The sequence below is a fragment of the Choloepus didactylus genome, chromosome 8 (assembly GCF_015220235.1).
Source record: "Choloepus didactylus isolate mChoDid1 chromosome 8, mChoDid1.pri, whole genome shotgun sequence".
Classification (NCBI taxonomy): Eukaryota; Metazoa; Chordata; class Mammalia; order Pilosa; family Megalonychidae; genus Choloepus; species Choloepus didactylus.
Window position 1 is genome coordinate 81,993,530 of NC_051314.1, and position 23,068 is coordinate 82,016,597.

At 39.1% G+C, this 23,068-nt stretch overlaps 1 protein-coding gene across 3 annotated transcripts in view; it reads left to right on the forward strand.

The window, feature by feature from the left end:
* Positions 1 to 23,068, forward strand: part of LOC119541239 (cyclic AMP-dependent transcription factor ATF-7) — an 83,528-nt gene that overhangs the window by 54,026 nt on the left and 6,434 nt on the right. For 2 of the 3 annotated variants that reach the window (XM_037844986.1, XM_037844987.1), the window contains exons 3-11: positions 2,044 to 2,140; positions 8,835 to 8,953; positions 11,783 to 11,920; positions 14,808 to 14,965; positions 15,970 to 16,069; positions 16,597 to 16,710; positions 17,328 to 17,480; positions 19,301 to 19,498; positions 20,757 to 20,865. In XM_037844986.1, coding sequence (XP_037700914.1) covers positions 2,044 to 2,140; positions 8,835 to 8,953; positions 11,783 to 11,920; positions 14,808 to 14,965; positions 15,970 to 16,069; positions 16,597 to 16,710; positions 17,328 to 17,480; positions 19,301 to 19,498; positions 20,757 to 20,865 — 1,186 coding nt within the window. Of the gene's footprint in view, positions 1 to 2,043; positions 2,141 to 8,834; positions 8,954 to 10,300; positions 10,342 to 11,782; positions 11,921 to 14,807; positions 14,966 to 15,969; positions 16,070 to 16,596; positions 16,711 to 17,327; positions 17,481 to 19,300; positions 19,499 to 20,756; positions 20,866 to 23,068 lie in introns of those variants that run through there. The other variant, XM_037844988.1, reaches the window with a different exon arrangement.

Sequence of the window (23,068 nt, forward strand, 5' to 3'; positions counted from 1 at the left end):
GATAGAGAAAACTGAAGTTCTTGTTTATTCAGTTTTGTCCTAGATTCATAGGAAGCCACTGAGGCAGTCTTCTAGTTTACTTCTTGCTTCTTCATTCTTTCAGTTGAAAATTCCTTCTACCTTTCAGGCCTGTAGACCTAGCCTGGAATGATTTTTTTTTTTTTTAATTAAATGCAGTTTTATTGAAATACATTCACACACCATACAATCATCCATGATATACAATCCACTGTCCACAGTGTGATAACATAGTTATGCATTCATCACCACAATCTATCTCTGAACATTTTCCTTACATCAGAAAGAACCAGAACAAGAATAAAAAATAAAAGTGAAAAAAAACACCCAAATCATCCCCCCATCCCACCCCATTTGTCCTTTAGTTTTTATCCCCATTTTTCTACTCATCCATACACTAGATAAAGGGGGTGTGATCCACAAGGTCTTCACAATCACACGGTCACCCCTTGTAATCTACATTATTATATAATTGTCTTCAGGAGTCCAGACTGCTGGGTTGGAGTTTGATAGTTTCAGGTATTTACTTCTAGCTATTCCAATACATTAAAGCCTAAGAGGTGTTATCTATATAGTGCATAAGAGTGTCCACCAGAGTGACCTCTCCACTCCATTTGAAATCTCTCAGCCACTGAATAGCCTGGAATGATTTTGGATCTTAAACTGGCTCTAGTGAGAGGGCTCAGAGCAAATTCAGGGAAAGGCCTCTTTCAGGTAAAATGAACAGTTTGGCTTTGCTATCTTGTCTAGGTAGGAGCTGGAATGGGGTCATCTCCAGTCTATGGGGTTTATAGTCAAAAAGATTGTGGAAAAGAAGGCTGACAGTGTAGTGTTCAATGGGAAGTTTGTGTCTGCTGAAGAACATAAAAAGAAGGAATTAACTGATCACTGTTTTTAGAAACAGAAAGACAAATTGAACCATGTTTCAGAGCTTCACTGGTGAAGGAATTGTGGCAAACTGCAGCATCCAGGCTGTTACTGTGTTGCAGGCATGTTTTAATGAAGGAACATGGCCAGCTATCCTCAAAGGGAATTTTGAGGATATTATTCTTTTGAATTACTGCTGTTCATCTTTTCCCTTCAGCTCTCCCTTTTAAAGAAGGGGCAGGAGCATAAATTATTGTCCAGTAACCGTTTTACTTAGTCATAAACTAGGCAGACCTAGCCTCACCCTTTACCCCAACCCCTAAACAAATAAAATCTCCTTTTCCCTCATCCTGCCTACAGGCTCCTTCCAGCCCTGAGAAAATATTTTTCTGCTTGCATTTTTATTCTACCATTATACAACCAACAGCATCGTACTAGCCCCTTTATGGCTGATGGAGCCCAGGCAGACTGCTGGATGAGCAGAGACAGCATTTGGCCAATGGAACTGGTGTGTGCTGTCACTGCTGGCCACTGGACCTCAGTCCTCTACAGCTCCATCCTGGCTCATTAAAACCCTGAGCCAAATAGCCGCGCAGGCGCCTGCTGCAGCACTGTGGGGGCCAGGAAGTTAAATGGTTCTCTTAATCCTGCATAATTTATCTCCCGGTTAGCCCCCTCGTAAAATAGTCCAATTCGGTCCCACCATAGAGAGCTTCATTCTGAATTTCCTATTGTGATGACCAACGAGTGCCCGGCCTTTCCCTTCTCTCTTTATTTTTATTATTAAAAATTATTTTCCTTTTGTTCACGCAAATTTGCCTTAATGTTTTTTTCATTTGGAGCCTCCTGCCTGGACCCCACTTCACCAGCAATCTGTCCACTTCTCTCGTTTGGACCTGATATTACAGAGCAGTTGGTGCCACAGTCTTCCCCCTCCCTTTTCCTCCCTTCTTTCTAGCGCTGCTTTTTCTCCTTCCCCATTTTTTCTTCTTTTCTACGTCTCTCCTCTTCCATTAGTTCCAAAATTTTCTTCTTTCCATTTCTTCTCAGTCCCTCTTTCCAAGGGTCTACCTTATTGTAGGAAGTATGGTAGGACATTTAAAAAGGACATTGAATTGCCTTTTTTTAATTCACATCTGCATTTCTGTTTTGTTTCAGAGATTTACAAACGAGGACCACCTGGCAGTACATAAGCACAAGCATGAGATGACATTGAAATTTGGCCCTGCCCGTACTGATTCAGTCATCATTGCAGGTATTTGCCGCTCCAAAAGCCACATGCCTTGATAACACCAGAAAGTTAAGATTAATACCAGGGACCAGATGTATTGGGAATTATACTCCCCTTCTCCCATTAAGAGCCCTAATGTGGTCTGCATTTAATCAGGAAAAAGGAACACTAAAAGTTCCCAAGTTTCTGTTGTGCCCCCCACTCTTTGTTTTTAATAACAAGATTGGTTTCTGTGGTTTTTGAGGGTAGGTGTAGTGAGGTTTTGTCTTAGCTTTTTTCAGTCTATTCTCTCCTTGCCCACTTTTTATTAAGACTTTGGAAGATTTACAGACAAAAGATGCCTTTGACATTTCTCCCTACGGTAATGAGGGGGTGAACAAAAGAAGGCAAGAAAACTGACCTAGCCTGTGCTGCTCTTCACCAGGTGTCCGTTTTCCTGAGCAGGCAGATTTTCAGCTTGTAAATTCAACTTCCCTCCTGAACCCAGACACCATTGAGGGAGCATTTCAAAGCTCAAACAAGACATCCAGTCTGTGGGACTTTTCTAAGCCAATTTGGGTGGCCTGGAACCTCTCACCAGTTGTTTTGGATATTGTCTTGCTTACATGTATCACTCTCAAGGGAGCACTCTTAACAACTGCTCCCAAACTTTGCAGCAGTTCTGTTGTACCAGTTTCAGCTAGAGAGACAAACCAAAGTGGGCTTTTTCTTTTGATGCCATGAGAGGCTCTGATTTAGCCAAACTCTCCCAACAAACAAGCATAACTCAAAATTTAAATGATAGGGAATTTAGTTGGTGATTATTATATCAGTTAATAACACAGGTAAGGCACAATTTCTGTAAGTATTACAAGCCAAAATGCTACTTTGGATGTAGAACAAGGGACTTGCCCTTACAATCTCCTATTCCTTATTAATTCAGTAAATATTTATTGAATATCTACTGTGTGTCAGGTAATTTGCTAGGAGATTGTAGATATGAGTGTGGGGACATTGTTATTGACAATCCTTAGTAAAGTTAGAGGTCTTAAAGAATTAAAGAAGAGTGGATAGAGTATGGTGTGTGTGTGTGTGTGTGTGTATAAAACATTTAAATTAATAAATCAGGACATAAATACATTAAAAAATGTTTGTATTTGCAGACAAGTATGAGTGAATAATACAAACTGTATAAATACTAAGAGAAAAAATACCAAGCAGAATAAACAGTTTATGAAAAGAGGTGAATTTGGAGAAAGGTTATCAGGATGGTGAGGTTATTCCAAGTGGGTGTAAAGGGCCTACATTGAGTCTCCAGGAATGATGAGAGAAGTTGCTATAGGACAGTGTCAAGGAAAGAGTTTTATTATTATTTTCATTCCATTCTGGAATCCTCATCCGATTGCGTATGACTTCAGCTATCCTGTCTAGGCTAGTAATTCTCATATCTTTATTTATTTTTAACTTTATCGAAAAATTAAAAAACAAACAAAACATTTCAAGCAAAACAAAGGAATAAGAAAAACAAATAACCTAAAATAACTGCTTTGCTTCCAATATGTTCCTACCATACACCATTGTATCTTTAAATTAAGATGGTATTTCACATGTATTCCAAACCCTTTTTGAACATTTTTTTGTGACTATCTTCTGTCACTTCAGATTCTTCATTTTGTTGATTGAACTTAATTGCTATGTCCTCTAAAGCAGCTTCTTCTCCTTTGTTACTCACTAATTCCAGCATTCTCAAAATCTTGAAGAGTTTTATTCTTTCATCAAATTCTGTTTTATTCCTTCCTGTTCTTCTTGCCACCAACCTCATTACGCTTGGATTTTTCCATAGTTTCCTACTCGACTAGTCTTTCCTCATTCTAATCCATCTTGCATACTATTGAAAAATGAGTCTTCCTTAAATTCTATTCCTCTGCTTACAATCTGTCATTATCTTCTTATTGTCTCATACTTTAAGGCTATGCCTGGATTTCCAGGCTCTCCCTTCACCCAGCCCCATGGTTTCCATCCAACTTTATATGCAACTTATGTATTGAATGATTATCTTTTTTTCATTGTGGTAACATATATATATATATAATATATATCATAAAATTTGCCATTTTAACCGTTTTTAAATGTATAATTCAATGGCGTTAATTACATTGTAAGTGTTAGGCTACCTACTATCATCCCTTCCACTACTAAAACTTTTTCATCACCTATTCTGGTTTGTAATGCTGCCATTACGCAAAATACCAGACATGGATTGGCTTTTAAAAAGGGGATTTGTTAGGTCACAGATTTACAATTCTGAGGCCATAAAAGTGTCCAAACGAAGGCATCAGCAAGAGGATACCTTCAATGAAGAATGGCCAATGGCATCTGGAACACCTCTGTCAGCTGGGAAGGCACGTGGCTGGCATCTGCTGGTCCTTTGCTCCTGGGTTGTCTTTCAAAATGGTTTTCTCCAAAATGTCTCTGGGCTTGTCTCTCTTAGTTTCTTCAGTTCCTGTGCATCTAAGTACCGGGGTCCTCTCTTAGCTTCTCCAGAGCAGACTCTGGGCTAGCATCTCCAAACATCTCCAAGTATCTTAAAGCATCAGCAAGCATCTCTCCAAAAGTCTCTCTCAGCTGCCCTGAGCTCCTTCTGTCTGTGAGCTCTCTTACAGGACTCCAGGGATTTCATTAAGACCCACATTGAGTGGGCCAGGTTCACATCTCCATGGAAATAATTTAATCAAAGGTATCACCCACCAGTTGATTGAGTCATATCTCCATGGAAACAATCAATCAAAAGATTAAGCTCTGCCCTCATAAGATTGCATTAAAGAACATAGCTTTTGAGGAACATAATATATCCAAACCGGCACGTCACCCAAGCCAGAAACTTTATCCATTAAGCAATAACTCTCCTATTCCCCCACCCCTCAGCCTGTGGTAACCTCTAATCTACTTTCTGTCTCTGTCAGTTTGCTTATTCTAGGTATTTCATATAGGTAGAATCATACAATATTTGTCCTTTTGAGTCTGTCTTATTTTACTCAGCATGTTTTCAAGGTTTATCTATTGTAGCATGTATGAGCACTTCATTCCTTTTTATGGATGGGTAGTATTCCATTGTATGGATATACCACATTTTGTTTATCCATTTATCTGTCGGTTGGATTGCTTCCACCTTTTGGCTATTGTGAATAATGCTGCTATGAACATTTATTTACAAGTATCTGTTAGAGTCCTTGCTTTCAGTTCTTTGGGATATATTCCTAAGAGTGGCATTGCCAGGTTATATGGTAATTCCTTGTTTCATTTTTTGAGGAACCACCCAACTGTTTTCTATAGCAGCTGTACCGTTTTACATTCTCACCAGCAACACATAAGGGTTCCAGTTTTTTCATATCCTCACCAACACGTGTTATTTTCCATTTTTATAATTAATGGCCATCCTAGTGGGTGTGAAGTAGTATCTCATTGTGGTTTTGAGTGCATTTCCTTAATGGCTAATGATGTCGAGCATCTTTCCATGCGCTTACTGGCCACTTCTATATCTTCTTTGGAGAAATGTCTAGTCAAGTCATTTGCCCATTTTTTAAATTGAGTTGTTTGTCTTTTTGTTGTTGAGTTGTAGGAGTTCTTTGTTTATTCTGGACATTAAAGTCTTATCAGATATATGATTTCCAAATATTTTCTCCCATTCTATAGGTTGTCTGTCACTTTTTGATAATATAATTTTTTTTGTCTTTCATCTTTTTTTTTCTTTTTTTCTTTCTTTAAATGTTTTATTTTGAAATAATTTTAAGGTTACAGGACAGTTGCAAAATTAATATAGAACTCATGCAGAGAACTCTAAAATACCCTCCTCCACACACCAGATACCCAGCTAGCTCCATTAATGTTAACATTTTGCCACATTTGCCTTGTCCTATCTATCCATCTATTTGTTTTTTCTGAATATTTGAGAGTAAGTTGTATAACATCATGCTCCTTGGACACTTAATACTTCCATGAACATTTCCTAAGAACAAGGTTATTCACTTACCTAACTAAAGTACAGTTGTCAAGTTCAAGAAATTTAACATTGATAGAAAGCCTATATTCCAGGTTTTTTTCAGTTCCAATAATTTCCTTTTGGGCATTCCCCACCCCCTACTCCACCCCCATTATTAGATCCAGTGTAGGATCACTTAACTGTCATTGTCTCTTTACCCAGTATCCACTGTACATTAACTCTGCATCCCCATCTTCTACCCCTGGTAACCTGTACTCTACTTTCTGTGTCTTTGAATTTACATATTCTAGCTATTTCATATAAGTGGAATTGTAAAATATCTGTCCCTTTGTGTCTGACCTGTTTCACTCAACATGGTGTCTAAGGTTCATCCATGTTGTAGTATGTATCAGAAAGTCATTCCTTTTTAGGGCCGAGTAATATTTCATTGTGTGTGTGTATGTGTGTGTACATATCACATTTTGTTTATGCATTTATCTGCTGCTGGACATTTGTGTTGCTTTCACTTTTTGGCTATTGTGAATAATACTGCTATGAACATTAGTGTACAGATACCTGTCTGAGTCCCTGCTTTCAATTCTTTGTGTTATATTACTAGAAGTAGGATTGCTTGGTCATATAGTATTCTATGTTTAACTTTTTTAGAGGAATTGCCAAACTGTTTTCCATAGCCGCTACACCACTTGACATTCACGAGGGTTCTTATTTCTCCACATCCTCACCAGAACTTTTTATTGTTTGTTTGTTTGTTTTAATAATGGCAATTCTAGTGAGTGTGAAGTAATACTGATGATTATCTTTTGACCTAGTCATACCTTTTTCTCCTCAGCTACACACATCGTCTATACCTTGCCTCTCTATGGTTTCACTTGCCTTGCTCCTCTTATCCTCCAAATGTTCTCTTGTCTTTACCATCTGAAGCCATTCTTTAAGGCTCAGCTGAACTCCCACTTCTTGAAACCTTTCCCAACTACTCGGTCATTAATTGATCTTGATTTCTACAATGATTTTATTTTTGTGTACTATGATGCTATCTATGTATATTAGTTTTATTTCCTCAACTGGAAAACATTCTCTTCATTCTCTAGGGCAATTCTCCCATTCTTCTATCCCTCTTCTTCTTGAGATACACACAAATATATGCATACAGTGGGAAAATATTTAGAAACTAGTCAGTAAACACTAGTTGATTTCTTAGGAATCATAAGAGTAGGCTTATACATTTGCTTACACATTTTCAGGCAGTGTATTCAAGAACTAGAGCCAGTTGAAGGTTAGAGGCCACCTGGAAAGTGAGGAATTAGATTTAGCACAGGCAAACCTTTGAAATAAAAGCCAAAAATGAGCATGAACTTCAGAAAGCAGGAGAAATCTGTATGAGCTTCACATCAGAGATCCAGCACTTGGATCCAAGCCATGCACTTGGTTGCCTCCTTCTGTTCCACTTGAATTGTGAGTCTGTGTGTGTCCCTACTGAAGTACTCTATAAGCATAAAGGTTGAAATCATCTGTATCCACCCAGGGATGGAGGGAAAGTGGGTTTTATGTTGGCTAACCAAAGCTGCCAGAGAACTTTCTAAAACTATTTTGGGAAGTATTAGTAACTTTTCCAAACACTCTTATTCAGGAGAGGTTTATTTAAATGAAAAAACAACTTTTTTTCTAAAGTTATTTCTATGGAAAATCTCACTTGATCATGCTAGATGGAACAACTTTAACCCCAAGTCTCACACCCCTTAAGATATCATTTAAACATTGTTCTATTTCTGTTATTCACTCTAGTAGTTGGGAGTATGAGATGAATCCCTGAGGTAACTACCATGTCAAGGAAAACCATCATGATAATAAGAGTTAGGATCAGGGAACAAGACTCAACTGACCTAAGAGAAAAAAAGTAGAAAAATAGGATGGGGAGAGTGAAGTTCAAATCTAAAATTCAAGTTGCTGGAAAGTTTCCATGGGTTATTAAGTGCCTTCCTCTTCCCAAGGGCAGAGGCATTGTGTTGAGGAAAGATTTTAGTAGACCCCAAGGGGATATATTGGCAGGCAAATCTTAAGTCCAAATATCCTGGTTTCTGGAATTTGCTCTGGGCCCAGGTCTCTGTGAAATGAACCCGATTGTTTGCAGTTTCCCTTTCTAGCTCATGATCTTACTGTCTTGTTCCACTGCTCCTGGATTTGCCTGGAATGCCTTCAGAAGGTAATAGACCCTTACCCAGTGGCCACTGAAAGACAAGACACCATTTCTTATTTGGTAGCTTTAGGAAGCAAACTCAACCATTTGATGCTCAGTTTCTTCCTGCTCCTGATCAGATTTTAGCATCCATCTTCTTACATCTGCTCACTTCAGACCTGACAGGGAGTCAGTTTAAAGAGAGATGTCACTTAACTGTACCTGATTTTCAAATCTGGAGGTTTCACAAAGTTCCTTCTGGGGGGGTAGCTTTGTTTTGTTTTTTTTGGGGGGGGGAGTGAAACTGAGTCTGGGAAAAAGGTGGGTACTGGATAGTCTGACACAAGAAAACGTTGTTGTGTCTTCCCCCTGGTGGCCTTGCAGCAACACAGCACAGACACCCTCTGGTGGCCTAGCATCAGCCTTCACCTCTAGAGCTCCATAAAAGCAAATTTGCTGTAACCCAGGGACTCTAAACAGAAAAATAAAAATGCATTCTCTATAAACTCTTAAAGTTTTAATTTCAGGTTAAAACTAAAAGTTTCCTTTTCTTTTCATGTCTACAGATCAGACTCCTACTCCAACTAGGTTCCTGAAGAACTGTGAGGAAGTGGGGCTCTTCAATGAACTAGCTAGCTCCTTTGAACATGACTTCAAGAAAGCTGCAGATGAGGATGAGAAAAAGGCAAGAGGCGGGACTTTTGCTGAGAAACTGGTAGTGTTCAGACCTAGGCTGTTTTTATTGTGCCTTGGGATGATTTGCTTAATTGGTTGGAGCGCAGAATTTTGGGTTTGGGTCTATAAAACCAGATAGGGTTTACTAATCCTAATATGTCATCCAGGTCTTTGAAGAGCCCAAATGATGGATCAGCACAAGTCTGTCCTCCTGCCCTTCCATTGGTGCATTAATTCAATTATCTGTTTTTAAAAAATTATTTCTCTTCTGAATATGTTGAATATATTAAAAGGATATGAATTACTCAGATTTTGTTAGGTAAAATCCCAGTGTTTTCTGAGCTGATCAGACTTCTCGCCAGGACTATTTTCATTCAAACAGCCAGTCAGCAAACATTTATTGAATTTTAACTCTTTGGTGTACAAGTTAAATTTAACATGTGGTTCCTGCCTTCAGGTACCTTTCTAGCAATATTCAAGGCACTAAACTTAAAGAAAGATCTTGATAAATTAATGCATTTTAAAGGAATTGAGGAAGTTTTTCCTGGAAGAAAAGAAGATTTAGTGTGAACAAAATTGGAATCATTAATTATTTGAAGAATTTTCATGTAAAAAAGGGGGCTAAACTTAGTCTGTGTGGCTCAAGGTAGAAGTAGGACCACTGGGTGGAAGTTATCACAAAATCTTTTCAATTAGTGGAGATAATTGTGAAGATTTAAACATTAGAACCCCTTCTGATCCTGAGGTGCTATGATTCTGATTTTGGCCTTTATATTCCAGATCCCTAGAGAATCCTTTAGTTTGGAAATTAGAGGAAATAGTTCAAGAAGCAGAGATAGTTCCTGTAGAATGGAGGTCTTTGGGGGAAAAGGAAATTGGAAACATCGAAGTTTATTCTTTAGAATTAGAGTTCTAGGTTATGAGTTACTATTTAAAATCAAATCTGTGTTCCATAATAATTCAGAAAAGATTCCAATATCTCTATTCCAAAACATATACATTTATATGTGAACATCCCATAATTGTATGGTGCTTTGAGGCATTATATCCCATCAGATACAGAAAAGCCAAGACAACAAATTTTCCATGGGAATTCTTGCCTTGTAAGAGGGAGATTTCAGGTAAATCAAGACAGTTGTGCATGATTTTTCCATCCAGCTTAAGGTGTAAGAACGCAAGATAATGTGTCCTTATTTATGGAGTTCTTTCCCAAGTTCCATAGCTTTCCATGAGCTTCTATTCATGCTATCTCCCTCATTAAACCAACAGAAAGCAGGGAAACTCATTAGGATATATTTGTAGTTCTACTTTTAAATGGCATAATTAGCCAATCTTCTCATCATTCTTTTTACTTTAGAGACCCAGGTCTTTCATCACTCAGTTGCTTCAACCTAAAAGGTATAATTTTATTTTACAATTTCCCTATCTCATCTCCCCTGCCACTTATTTCCCTTCTCCATCATACAGAGAAATTAGTCAAATTGTTTGCACCAGGATGTTAGGGATTTTATACCAAACTCATTATGGGCAAATTAAAGAAAATTAGCCTCCCTTAAAAAAGCTTGAAGTCTGCTATTGTAGCTCAGTTGACACTTCCGGGAGGCTAGTTCATAGTTAGCCAGACCTTTCCTCATTGGATGTTGCTTGATGTTTCTTCCTTCCTCTGTAGGGTGGTCTTCTCTCTTCTTGCTAAGAAGCACAGACTTAGTGGAAGATTGTTTCCGGGGGTTTTTAATAAACTTGAAACTCCTGAACCACAGCTTTTCTTGGAGATGCCTTAGGAGATTTTAAACCCATGGTTGTATTTATTTAGAGGCCTCTCCTCCCCTGAAGGATCTCAGAATTAGGTAAACTGAGCCTGACATCTTAGCAATGTAGAAAAAAATGAGGGCAAAAGTGAAACTGTCTGCTGTTGCTGAAGTTGGGAGAAAGTTGGATCAGATTGGGGAGAAAGAACCATTACCACTTCTCTAAGATTAGTTTACTCAGCTACCAAGGTTTCTGGGGATTAAAATAGCAAGAGAGGAGTTGGAAATAAGTTCCTGTTTCACCAAGAAGCTTAGGATATGGGAAGAATAGAATAAAGGATCCACTTTGTCTTGAAACTTAGCTGCAATGCCAAGCCTCCTGTCATGATGCAGTGTCAGGGCCTTTATCTCAGATGGTTTATTGTTCCCTGCAAAGCCATTTATGGCTCCACAGTTCTGTGAGTTGGTTGCATCACTGCCAGAAAAGTACCCTCTTTCTTTTCTGGTTTTTTTCAGTCCTGCTCGTAGGACCAAGTTCTACTTTCTTTCACTGATCAGCTGATCTGCCTTTCTTTTCTTTGTTACTCCAAAACCCTATCTGCCTGAAACTCCCAGCTGCTAGCACTAGATTTTTAGATCACCACCAAGCATGGGAAGTTCCCAGAAAACATCCTTCCTGTCTTGTTTTCACTACTTTAATTGCCAATTTATCTTTGTTGGCTAGTCATTCTGGTCGGCAGAGAAAATGTTCACAGCTATCCAGTGGCTAACAGAGCTGGTTGGGAATAGCCAGGAACTTGATTCAGGAATCATTTAAATGGCATCCTCCCCCCCCCCCCCCGCCCTTTCAGGGTATTTATAAGTATTTGCTTACCCCTGGTTAAGTAGTTATCTCTTTTATAGTTAAGGAGACTGAAGTCCTGAGAAGTTAAAATGATTTGGCCATAGTTTACATAAAACATAGGATTCACATTTCTTTGACTTGTATTAGTGCTTTGACCAAAGGCTTCCCTCATCTTTTAACTGGAAAACAATAGATTCAACGTGAAGAGAATAATGGGGTTTAATTCTGTTCATTTCTCTCTTAATAGGCTGCTCCTGGGCCCCTTGACATGTCTCTGCCTTCCACACCAGATGTCAAAATCAAAGAAGAGGAGCCAGTGGAGGTAGACTCATCTCCACCTGACAGCCCTGTCTCTAGCCCCTGTTCCCCACCACTCAAAGAGAAGGTAAAATTCTCTACCAAGAGTCGTTGCAAATGTTAATTGATAGATTAAGGTTTTTTTTTTATTCAGTTTTATTGGGATACATACTCACATATCATACACTCATCCATGGTGTACAATCAGCTATTCACAGTGCCATCATATAGTTGTGTATTCATCACCCCAATCTATTTTTTTTAACATTTTTGTTATACCAGAAAAAGTAAAAATAAGAATAAAAAATAAAAGTAAGAAAGAACACCCAAATCATCCCCTCCTCCCACCTTATTTTTCATTTAGTTTTTGTCTCCATTTTTTACTCGTCCGTCCATACACTGGGTAAAGGGAGTGTGATCCACAAGGTTTTCACAATCACACTGTCACCCTTTGTAAGCTACATTGTTATACAGTCATCTTCAAGAGTCAAGGCAACTGGGTTGCAGTTTGATAGTTTCAGGTATTTATGTCTAGCTATTCCAGTACATTAAAATCTAAAAAGGGTTAGATAGATTAAGTTTTGATTCATTAGTTGTATAAATAGTGTGTTATATGAGGAATGAGTGTGTTTCAGGGAGTATTAATTGTTCAGAAGATTTATTTGAGTTATACCTGTTCTCTGACCCAGCACTTTGAATATGGAAGAGAAATTAGTGCATATGTCCACCTAAAGAAGTGTCTGACTATTCTTAGCTGTTGGGTTCATAATAGCCAAAAGACTATAAATGGTCTAAATGTCCGTCCATCAACAAGAGAATGGATAAATGAATTGTGGTTTATTTCTTAATTGATATTTTAAAAAGAATGAACTGATATACCCAGAACTGTGGACATTAAACATTAAAAAACAAACATTAAAAAACAACAACAAAAATAGCATACTGCATGCATGATTCCATTTATATGAGGTTCAAGAAAAGGCAAAGCTGATCATTGATGATAAAACTCAGAATAGTGCTTACTTCTTATGAGGGAGGATATGAACTGGGAAGTGAGAATCTTCTGTAGTGGTACATCTTGTTTTGACATACATAAAAATTCATTTAGTTGTATCCTTTAGATCAGTGCACTTTACTGCATGTATATTATATCTCAATTTAAAAAATAAAAAAGAAATTCATGTAATTCATAAATTAGACTTTAAACAATTTAAAAATAAAGCCTTCTCAGAGGGAGGTCTTACAGTGACTCAAAGAGGGTATGTCCTAGGATTCTGATTATTATTTTTAAAGGATACTTTTTATGAAATATTATCTTTTATAAATTTATCAAAATATAGAACACATACAGAAAAGTACTTAAAATGTAATTATACAACCCACTGAATTTTTTTTTTATTAAATTCAGTTTTATTGAAATACATTCACACACCGTACAATCATCCATGATATACAATCCACTGTCCACAGTATGATAACATAGTTATGCGTTCATCACCACAGTCTATCTCTGAACATTTTCCTTACATCAGAAAGAACCAGAACAAGAATAAAAAATAAAAGTGAAAAAAAACACCCAAATCATCCCCCCATCCCACCCCATTTGTCCTTTAGTTTTTATCCCCATTCCTCCACTCATCCATACACTAGATAAAGGGGGTGTGATCCACAAGGTCTTCACAATCACACTGTCACCCCTTGTAATCTACATTATTATATAATTGTCTTCAGGAGTCCAGACTGCTGGGTTGGAGTTTGGTAGTTTCAGGTATTTACTTCTAGCTATTCCAATACATTAAAGCCTAAGAGGTGTTATCTATATAGTGCATAAGAGTGTCCACCAGAGTGACCTCTCGACTCCATTTGGAATCTCTCAGCCACTGAAACCATTTCGTCTCATTTTGCATCCCCCTTTTGGTCAAGAAGATACTCTCAGTCCCACGATGCCGGGTCCACATTCATCCCCGGGAGTCATACTCTGTGTTGCCAGGGAGATTTACAACCCTGGGAGTTGGGTCCCACGTAGGGGGGAGGGCAGCGAGTTCACCTGTCGAGATGGCTCAGTTAGAGAGAGAGAGGGCCACATCTGAGCAACAAAGAGGTACTCGGGGAGACTCTTAGGCACCATTACATACAACTTTAGACTTTCCTTTGTGAACCCACTGAATTTTTACAAAATTAAAACACCCCTGTAACCAGCACCCATATTAAGAAATTGATATCAGAAACTCGGAAGCTCCTTCATACCCCCTCCCAGTCTTTATCCTCTTCTAGTGGTTATTATTTTTAATATCCACTGTAGATAGAGCATCTGTACCTCATCTTACCTCCTTCCAAATTTGGTTTGATAACTTTTCAAAACTACTCCCTCCATATATATTTATAACTATCTCAAACACTTCCATTTTCACCAGCAACCAGCACCTAGACTGTCTGGGGGTGCTTTCAGGGCCAGAATGGCCACTGACAATGTAAGATCCTAAAAAGTTAGCAGTGGGAAGCACTTTGTTTTATTAAAATATGATCATTATTTAAACCTCCCGTAGCTTTTTTTTAAGGGGTCTATAGGAGATAATTGGGTTGCCTTATCACCAGTGTATCTGCCTTCTCCCATTGGAGATCAGAGGACACTTAGACATCAAGTTTAGGGTGAGAGCATCTAGGCTGTGGAAAATTATAATAATCCCTAGAATTTATTAAGTGCTTCTCCAAAGATTTCAAGTGATTTTCCAATTGTCATCTCATTCGTATAGCTTTCATCCCTGAAAAGGAGATAGCCAAGAGATCTTAACTCAGCATTCCTGCTGAATGGGTAAATGAGGTGTGGATTTTTGATCATGGCGAAACCAGGTCATGATTTACATGAATAGCACTAGTGCTCTTTCCAATAAGTTTGTACTAGGTTTGACTAGCTATGTATTTCCCTATAAGATGCCCCTTAAAGCATTTTGTGTGTGTTGGTCTCTTCTCCCCAGGACGTTGCCCCAAAGCCTGTTGTGATCTCTACTCCCACGCCCACCATCGTACGCCCTGGCTCCCTGCCTCTCCACTTGGGTTATGATCCACTTCACCCAACCCTTCCCTCCCCAACCTCAGTCATCACACAGGCTCCACCATCCAACAGGCAACTGGGGTAAGTAAAGAGAGCATGGAGAAACAATGAAGTCTGAATCTCTTTCCACTTTGTGAAATTATTTAATTGAACAGGAGCTGCTTTTTGAAAGCCCAAAGGGTCACTGAGACTGTCTCTCAAAATAATTTTTATTTCTCCCATAAACAGAATCTCCTTTACCTTTTTTAGTAAATAAGCAAGTACTTATTGGAGGTAATACTTCCTTGATTTGAGGGTTAAATACTTCTATCTAAAAAGAAGAATCCTTAAAACTTTAGGAAGTCCATCATAATGATGGAGGCCATGCAGAGAAGTATATTTAGTTCTTGGCCTTACATAGGAGTTTACTGGGGCACAACTGAATGAGGGGCTGCAATCCATAGAATTCTTTTTTTTTTTTTTTGAGTCTGGTGTTCCTCTTGGTCCCATTTAGGGTTATTGGCCTTTGCATCCATCAATTTTGTCTGTTTGTTTTCATTCCTGGTGTCACCCATACAGATTTCCTGATGATATGACTTGAGATCCTGTGCCCAGGTACCCATGGGTTAAAAGGTTGTTATCATGAATCAGTCTCTTAGAGCTTATTGTTTTCTGGGCCCACTAGGAAAAATGAAAGGGGGCAGCATCTTTTTTGGGCAGGGCAGAGCAAAATGTAGAAAGGAACAAGAGAAACTTATTTGAATTTGGCCATCAGATGACATAATTCAGCTTTGCAAAGTGACTACTTTGGTCCAGCTTCACCTTGCTTAAGACAAGACAGAATTTGTACATGCCATTGGTAGAGATGATTATTTAATTGTTCTAAACTCTTAATCAGATTATCCTCCCACTTAGTTAAGTGGTGTTTGCTTAATTTGCAAAGTATAAAGAGCTTTGCCATTTCTCTCCATCTATAAGGTCAAGTAAGTAGTATTCCCTTCTTTTCCCACCTTCATGAGGATGTCAACATTTTACAATGCTAACCCATACCTCCCCTAATTAGAAAGGGTCTGTATTATGAGCATTTCACTTCATGTCTCCTCTAGGTCTCCCACTTGCTCCCTCCCTCTTGTCATGCATCTCGCTAATGGACAGACTATGCCTGTGCTGCCAGGGCCTCCAGTACAGATGCCTTCTGTTATATCGGTGAGCTATGTAGTTGGGGTAGCCAACCCTACCAACACACTAATCCCTCCTTTCCACCTGAATGCTCATAAACACACATGAGTCCCTAGGAAATGTGGGCTCTGGTATGTATTAGTTGGGCATGGCAGCCTGCCCAAACTCTCTACCAACCTCTGCCAATCCAGCACTATGGAACACTAGACAAAGACTCATCTGGAAAATTGGCTCCTAGTCTAGGAATTGATCTTGCCAGCCTACTGATTGATTTCACTTGGCACTTACCACCTCCCAAATCACCCACTATCTTCCTCAAGATATAACCCAGCCTTCCCCATAGAAATTGTCACAGCATTGGAGGATTAGAGTCCCTACCCTGTGGTACTCCATGCAGGTGGGTATTTCCCAGGCTGTTCCTGCATGCCCTGTGGGCAGGTTGCACAGAGCAGGCCCTGACATGCTAGTCTCTAAAAGCGCTTCATTTTAGAAAGCTGTTCCCCCATCAGCAGTATTATGTCCCCTCCTGGTTTTTCTTCCTTCTCTTGATCCAGCTGGCCAGACCTGTGTCCATGGTGCCCAACATTCCTGGTATCCCTGGCCCACCAGTAAACAGCAGTGGTTCCATTTCTCCCTCTGGCCACCCCATGCCATCAGAAGCCAAGATGGTGAGTACATCCCAGCCTAGGGCAATGTTGGCCTGTCTCAAAGAAGTGGTATCAGCCTAGGTTTTCCAAATGAGCCAAGCAGCGAAACCTTCTGGGGCTTGCAGACTTAAGGACACCCTGCTGGGAGGTCTGGAAAAGAAAAGACCCTGATTCATGACTCCCATCTCCTCTCCCTCACCTTTAGAGCCTAGTACATAGACCATGGCAGTGAAAGAGGCAGCACAGATTGTTTGGAATAGAACACTTGCCATTTCAGTTTTAGGGTGACAGATGGAGGGTGGATGGGCAGGCAGGGGAGCTGGCCAAGAGGTGAAGAGCTGCATAACCAACACTTGGCTGGGTTCCAGGAGAGCTTCATTTGGATTCTGTTGCTTCAACAATTCTCCCCTCCCCCCCAACGGTGCCCAGGATTATAGCCAGGGAGCAGAGTGGGCATTTTAGGGATCCAGGTTGTACATTCTCTCTCCCTATCATTTTCTTTTAATTCCTCTGTTACAGGAAAATTGGTGTGGGAATTTTAGCTATCTGTAAGGTCAGTGGTAAAATCTAAGCCCACTCTTTTCACCTTTGACAGAATCTCACCCTTGATGAGCTATTTTTCTCATCTTTCCCCACAGAGACTAAAAGCCACCTTAACCCACCAAGTCTCCTCAATCAATGGTGGTTGTGGAATGGTGGTAGGTACTGCCAGTACCATGGTGACATCCCGTCCAGAGCAGAGTCAGATCCTCATCCAGCACCCTGACGCTCCATCCCCTGCCCAGCCACAGGTCAGTTGGACCTTTAGATGGGGGAACCAGCTGTGCCACCCTTACTCTTCGTGTTATATCTGTTTCTCAAGGAGCAGAAAAGTTAGGGAAGAATGGATTTCAACTTTCAGGGTATCTTCCTGCTAACGGTTTGACAACAGCAAGATACACCATTCTTTATCCCATGTTATATGTATGTGCAAACAGACTGGATAATGCAGACCCATCACAGAGGAGGTCTGAGTTTTAACAGATTCCTTTGGAAATTGAATAGGCCTATGTTTTCAGATTTCTTCCCTGGACAGGTAAAACAACCTAAGATCGGTTTCTAGAGTTACATCTTTTACTGATGTCACCACCTGCTTCATCAATTACTACCACATGTCTAAATGTTTAATGGCCATATGCTGCTGCCTTAAAGCTTAGCCAACAACACCAAAGGCCTTCAGCTGATTTTTCTGGTTGGATTCTAACCCTGCCTGTAACCGCCACCAATCAATTCCAGTCTCTTGATACAGTAAAGCAGCAGCCCCCTTGCCTGGGTTGTGTTGCTTTCCCTCTTGAGGAAACGGCATAGCTTCCTTCTTAGTCACTACTGAATCCCTTCCTTCTCATTTTTCCCCTTATCTCTCTTAGCCTGTTCTTTCACCTCCATTCCCTGTATGAATTACCTAGTTACCTATGAGAGAATAGGAACCTGTCCTTTCCTTTTCCCCATTTTCCTTCTTAAGCACTAATGTTTGCATGTGTTCCAGGGAGCTCAGGACTAAGAGGAAGTTCAGATTCTCAGGAGAATTACTATAAATTTCCTTAAGAAAGTATCTACCCATTGTACAGTGAGAAAAACTAAGGCCACTAGCTCATTAAATTGTTTGAATTTCCTCACCTTTTTCTTCTTTTGAGGGAGATAAAATAATCTTGACAGTCATGTAGATCAAATATCTCCATTGCATCACTAGAGAATATAATTCAGTGGAGCCTGGAGAGAAGTACAAGACTTATTTTTTATAAGCTCCCCAGGTTATTCTCATGGCATTGATGTGAACTTTGGCATTTGAGACCTACTAATACAGATTTTCCTTAATAGCGACAGATCTAAGAAGAATTTAATTTTGGTGTTTTACATTGCATCGTTGCTTTTCTACAGATGGCTAACCTTTCTACATTCAGTTTAATTTTGGCTGCTATTATAAAATTGGGATGTCTTCCCTGAACATTTATCAGCTAACAGAAAGGGGAGATGATCCAAAAGTGCATTAAAGACAAGAGACATCAACCCTGAAGTTTAAAAACAAAAGGGGTGGATGGTTTGTTGGGGATGATTAATAACCTTAGAAATAAAAAAAATATATTAATCCATGTCTCCCCATAAAAACCTGTATCTCACTGGTAATTAAATGAATAAAAACATTTTTTTCTCCTTTTTTGAAACCTGTTATAGCATGCAGGTTCGTATATATTGCTTGTTCAAATCAGTGATTCTTAAACTCTCAGTCTCGTGATACCCTCTCCCAATTCTGATTTCCTGGTCTTCAAGATTCCCTATTAAGAAACAGAAATGATCCTAGTTTCATTTTGTCTGTCTCAGAAATATAGTCTCTGGCTGAACTGTGATTTGCCTAAGTGTGGGGCTGAGAAGACTGGAAGGAAATGGGAGACAAAATCAGGAACTACTTACAAATGAGAGGCTAAGGCACATAGTAATGAGACTGCTTTGATTACCAGGGACTGGTACATCCTTTTACCAGATCTTTACCAGATCTTCCTAGTCTAACTAACACCAGGTTTAATTTTGAAAAGATTGAAGTTCCCATCAAGTAATTCTTCTTTCCTGGATACAGGTCTCACCAGCCCAGCCCACCCCTAGTACTGGAGGGCGACGGCGGCGCACAGTGGATGAAGATCCAGATGAGCGGCGGCAGCGCTTTCTGGAACGCAACCGCGCTGCAGCCTCCCGTTGCCGCCAAAAGCGGAAGCTATGGGTGTCCTCTCTAGAGAAGAAGGCAGAAGAACTCACTTCCCAGAACATTCAGCTGAGTGTAAGTGGGTCCTAGACGACTACTAGAATTGAGTCTAAACAATGGGATTAAATCAGGAAAAAATGGGACATTATATAGAAGACAGTGATTTTCTAATTAGGACAGATCCGGAAGATATGCCAGGAAAAATGCTGAAAGAATCCCTTAACAGTCATAGTTGAAAACTCTACCCCCAAATTTGCTACTAAAATGAGTCATCCATAGAGCCATTTGGATGAAGGGAATTGGATTAAGTATCCCAGGGTGCTCTTTTAAATCAGCAATAGAATTTGGCTGGACTCTTGGAACACCCAAAGGGAAATGCTTTTGCCCCACATAATGGAGCTTAATACCTAATTCCCAGGTCTAAAGGAGCCTCTTTCTACTGAGTCTTTAAAAAAGAAATAAAGAAAAACCACAAAAACACAAATAGAACAATTATAATCCAAACATTCTCTTGGAAATATTTTCCCCTTTTATTTTTAAAAATATTTAATTTGAAATGTATTATATGAGTATGTGCTATTATTAAAAATATATATATATATTTATATAGAGGTACAGAATAAAAACAGACTGTCTTCAATCTGCCTTTCCCAGTCCCTTTCTCTTCCCCAGAGATAAATATATATATATGTATGTGTATACATGCACATGTTCATATATATATATATATATATATATATATATATATATATATATTTTTTTTTTTTTTTCCATTTATAGTTTTGTGGGGGAATCGGAGGGATTCTTGGTTTTTTTAAACATAAGTGAGTTAATAGTATCTCCGGAGATCTCACCATGTATATAGAAATCTAATTCTTCCTAATACCTATACAGAGGTAGTTCATTCTGTAGTGTGGTTATATTATAAGGTATGAATATGGATATTTCTATTGTTTCTAAATTTTTTCTAGAACAGCAGTGTGGCAGTGAATACCATATGCACTTGAGTAGATAGTTCTTTTAAGTAGGTTCCTAGAAGTAGGCTTTCTTAGTTAAACGGTATATGCATTATTAATTTTGGTATAATCATATTCGTCCTAAATAGTAATAATTTTTCTATTAAAGACTTCTAATTTTCCCTGTAAGCAGCTGCTGTCCTTGAATTCATGATCATAATGGCCCTGGGCTTTCTGAAGCCTTGTTGGATCAGGAGCCTTTCCTAGATTCAGAGGAAGGAATCTGGGCAGCATTCTGTCCTCTTTGGGGATAGCCCCTGTGGGTCCAAGAGTGGAGGATGAATTTTCTTGATACCTTTTTTTTCCACCCTCCTCAGAATGAAGTCACTTTACTACGCAATGAGGTGGCTCAGTTGAAACAGTTGCTGTTAGCTCATAAAGACTGCCCAGTCACTGCACTACAGAAAAAGACCCAAGGCTATTTAGGTAAGTGGCTCACAACTTTGCAGGGCCAGAAAGTCAGCAGACTGCAAGTATTGATTGTGTCAAATGTTTATCATTTTGTAACTCCATCCTGAATGTTCCGGAGAGTCCAGACTGACAAGTGAGCAACCTTTATGGAGCAACTAGTCCTGCAAAAAAAATTCTTTGAGAACAATATAGAGTTATCCTAATTATCTGTCATAGTTGGAGACGAAGGGTAGCAGTATTTAGTGGGTGCCTGCTTTGTGTTAGGCACTCTACTGTCTTCCCAGTTCTGTCATGAAATAGATATTACCTCCATTTATAGATAAGAAAACTGCACTCAGGTTAAGTCCCTTAAAGTTACACAGCTGGTATAATGGTGGAGCCAAGATTCACATCTAGGTCTTTCTGATTCCAGAGACACTCACTATATTGGCCTAGAGAGGATGTAAACAGATGATACAAAAGCATTGGGATTTGTTAAGCACTGGGATTTTTTGGTATGTTTTATCTTTCTAATGATAGGCTGATGTCACTTTGAGTTTGTAGTCTATTTGTACAAATAAAATAATGATAGAAAGTGATGGACACATAATTGTGCTCAGGGCAAGCAGAGTTCTGAAATTTAAATGACTGAATAATTTGCTTATAGACTTTAGTAAATGTTGATATATACTAGTTTTCCTTTGCAAATTATAGAAATTCATAGAACTGTTGGCTATAAAATTTTGATATTTATTGAATATTTTTCCACTGACTCTCTCTTTCATTTCAGAGATATGTTCCCATAGAAAAAGAGTAACCATATCACCAATTTTAAACATCTGTATTTAATTTTAACTTTAAGATGTACTTCAGGGCCCCTTCATTCATTAAACTTATATTTAGTGAGTGTCTATACTGTATCAGTCACTGTTTTACATGCTGAAGATATAATAGGGAACCAAATAGATCAGATTAAATTCCTGCCCTTGAGGAGCGTATATTTTAACAGGAGAGGCTGACAATAAGCAAGACAAATAGATAAAATATGCTATTATATGTTATATAATAGCAAATGCTTGGAATTAAAAATAAGTGAGGAAGGGCAATATAAATATTGGCAGCAAGGTTGAAATTTTAGATGAGATGATATTTGAATAAAGACTGAAGGAAGCGAGGAAACTAGTCATGCAATTATATGGGAGAAAGTACCGCAGGCAGGAGAAATAGCACATGCAGAGGCCCAGCGTCGCAGTGTGCCTCATAGGCTCCAGGGACATTAAGGAGGCTAGTGTGTCCAGGGTAGAGAGAACAGGAAGTGGAGAGTAGGTGGAGACAAGGTAGGGGAGGTAATTTCAGTCAGTGAGGATCTCAGCTTTTCCTCTTCTTTGGGGGCCATTAAAGAGTTTTCAGCAAAGGAGTGACATGACTGATTTAACTTATATTTGAACAGGATCACTCGGTTAGAGACTGCAAGAGTACAAGGGTGAAGCAGTCAGTTCACTTAGGAGGCTGTTGTAATAATAAGGACAAGAGATGATGGAGCCTTGGACCAAGACGGTTGAATTCAAGATATATTTTGAAGTTAGAGTAACAGAATTTGATGAGAGGCCAATACTTATGAGAAGGAGAAGAATAAAAAGTTGCACCAATTTTTTGGCCTGAGCAGGTGCAGGAATGAAGTTGCCATTAATGGAGATGGCGAAAAGTATAGGAGGAAATGGTTTGGGTGATATATCAGGAACTTGGTTTTGAATAAATTGAGTGTAAGAAGCCTATTAGACATGCAAGTGAAGATGTCAAGAGGGCAGCTGGTTATATGGGTCTGCAGTTCACAGGAAAGGCTGAAGATACTACTTTGGGGGTCAGCAGCGTATAGTTTTTTAAAGTCATGAAACTGGATGAAGTCCCTAAGGAGAGAGTATAGATAGAAAAAAATTTTCAAGTCCCAGGACTGACCTCTTTAGAGGTCAGAAAGATTAGGAGGAACTCAGAAGAGACTGAAAGTGAGCCAGCTGAGTAGCTGAGTGTGGTGTTCTGGAAAAAAATAGAAGGAAGTATTGCCAAAAGTTTAGCGATCAACTATTTCAAATCCTATTGATAGGCCAAGGAATACAAGGACTATTTGTCAGTATGTAGTCTATATACCATAAATGTTCTACTCAGTTCCCGCAAGAACTCTGACAGATACTCAGTCCATTAAACTTCACATATTTGTTATAGCAGAGATGTATTTAGTTCC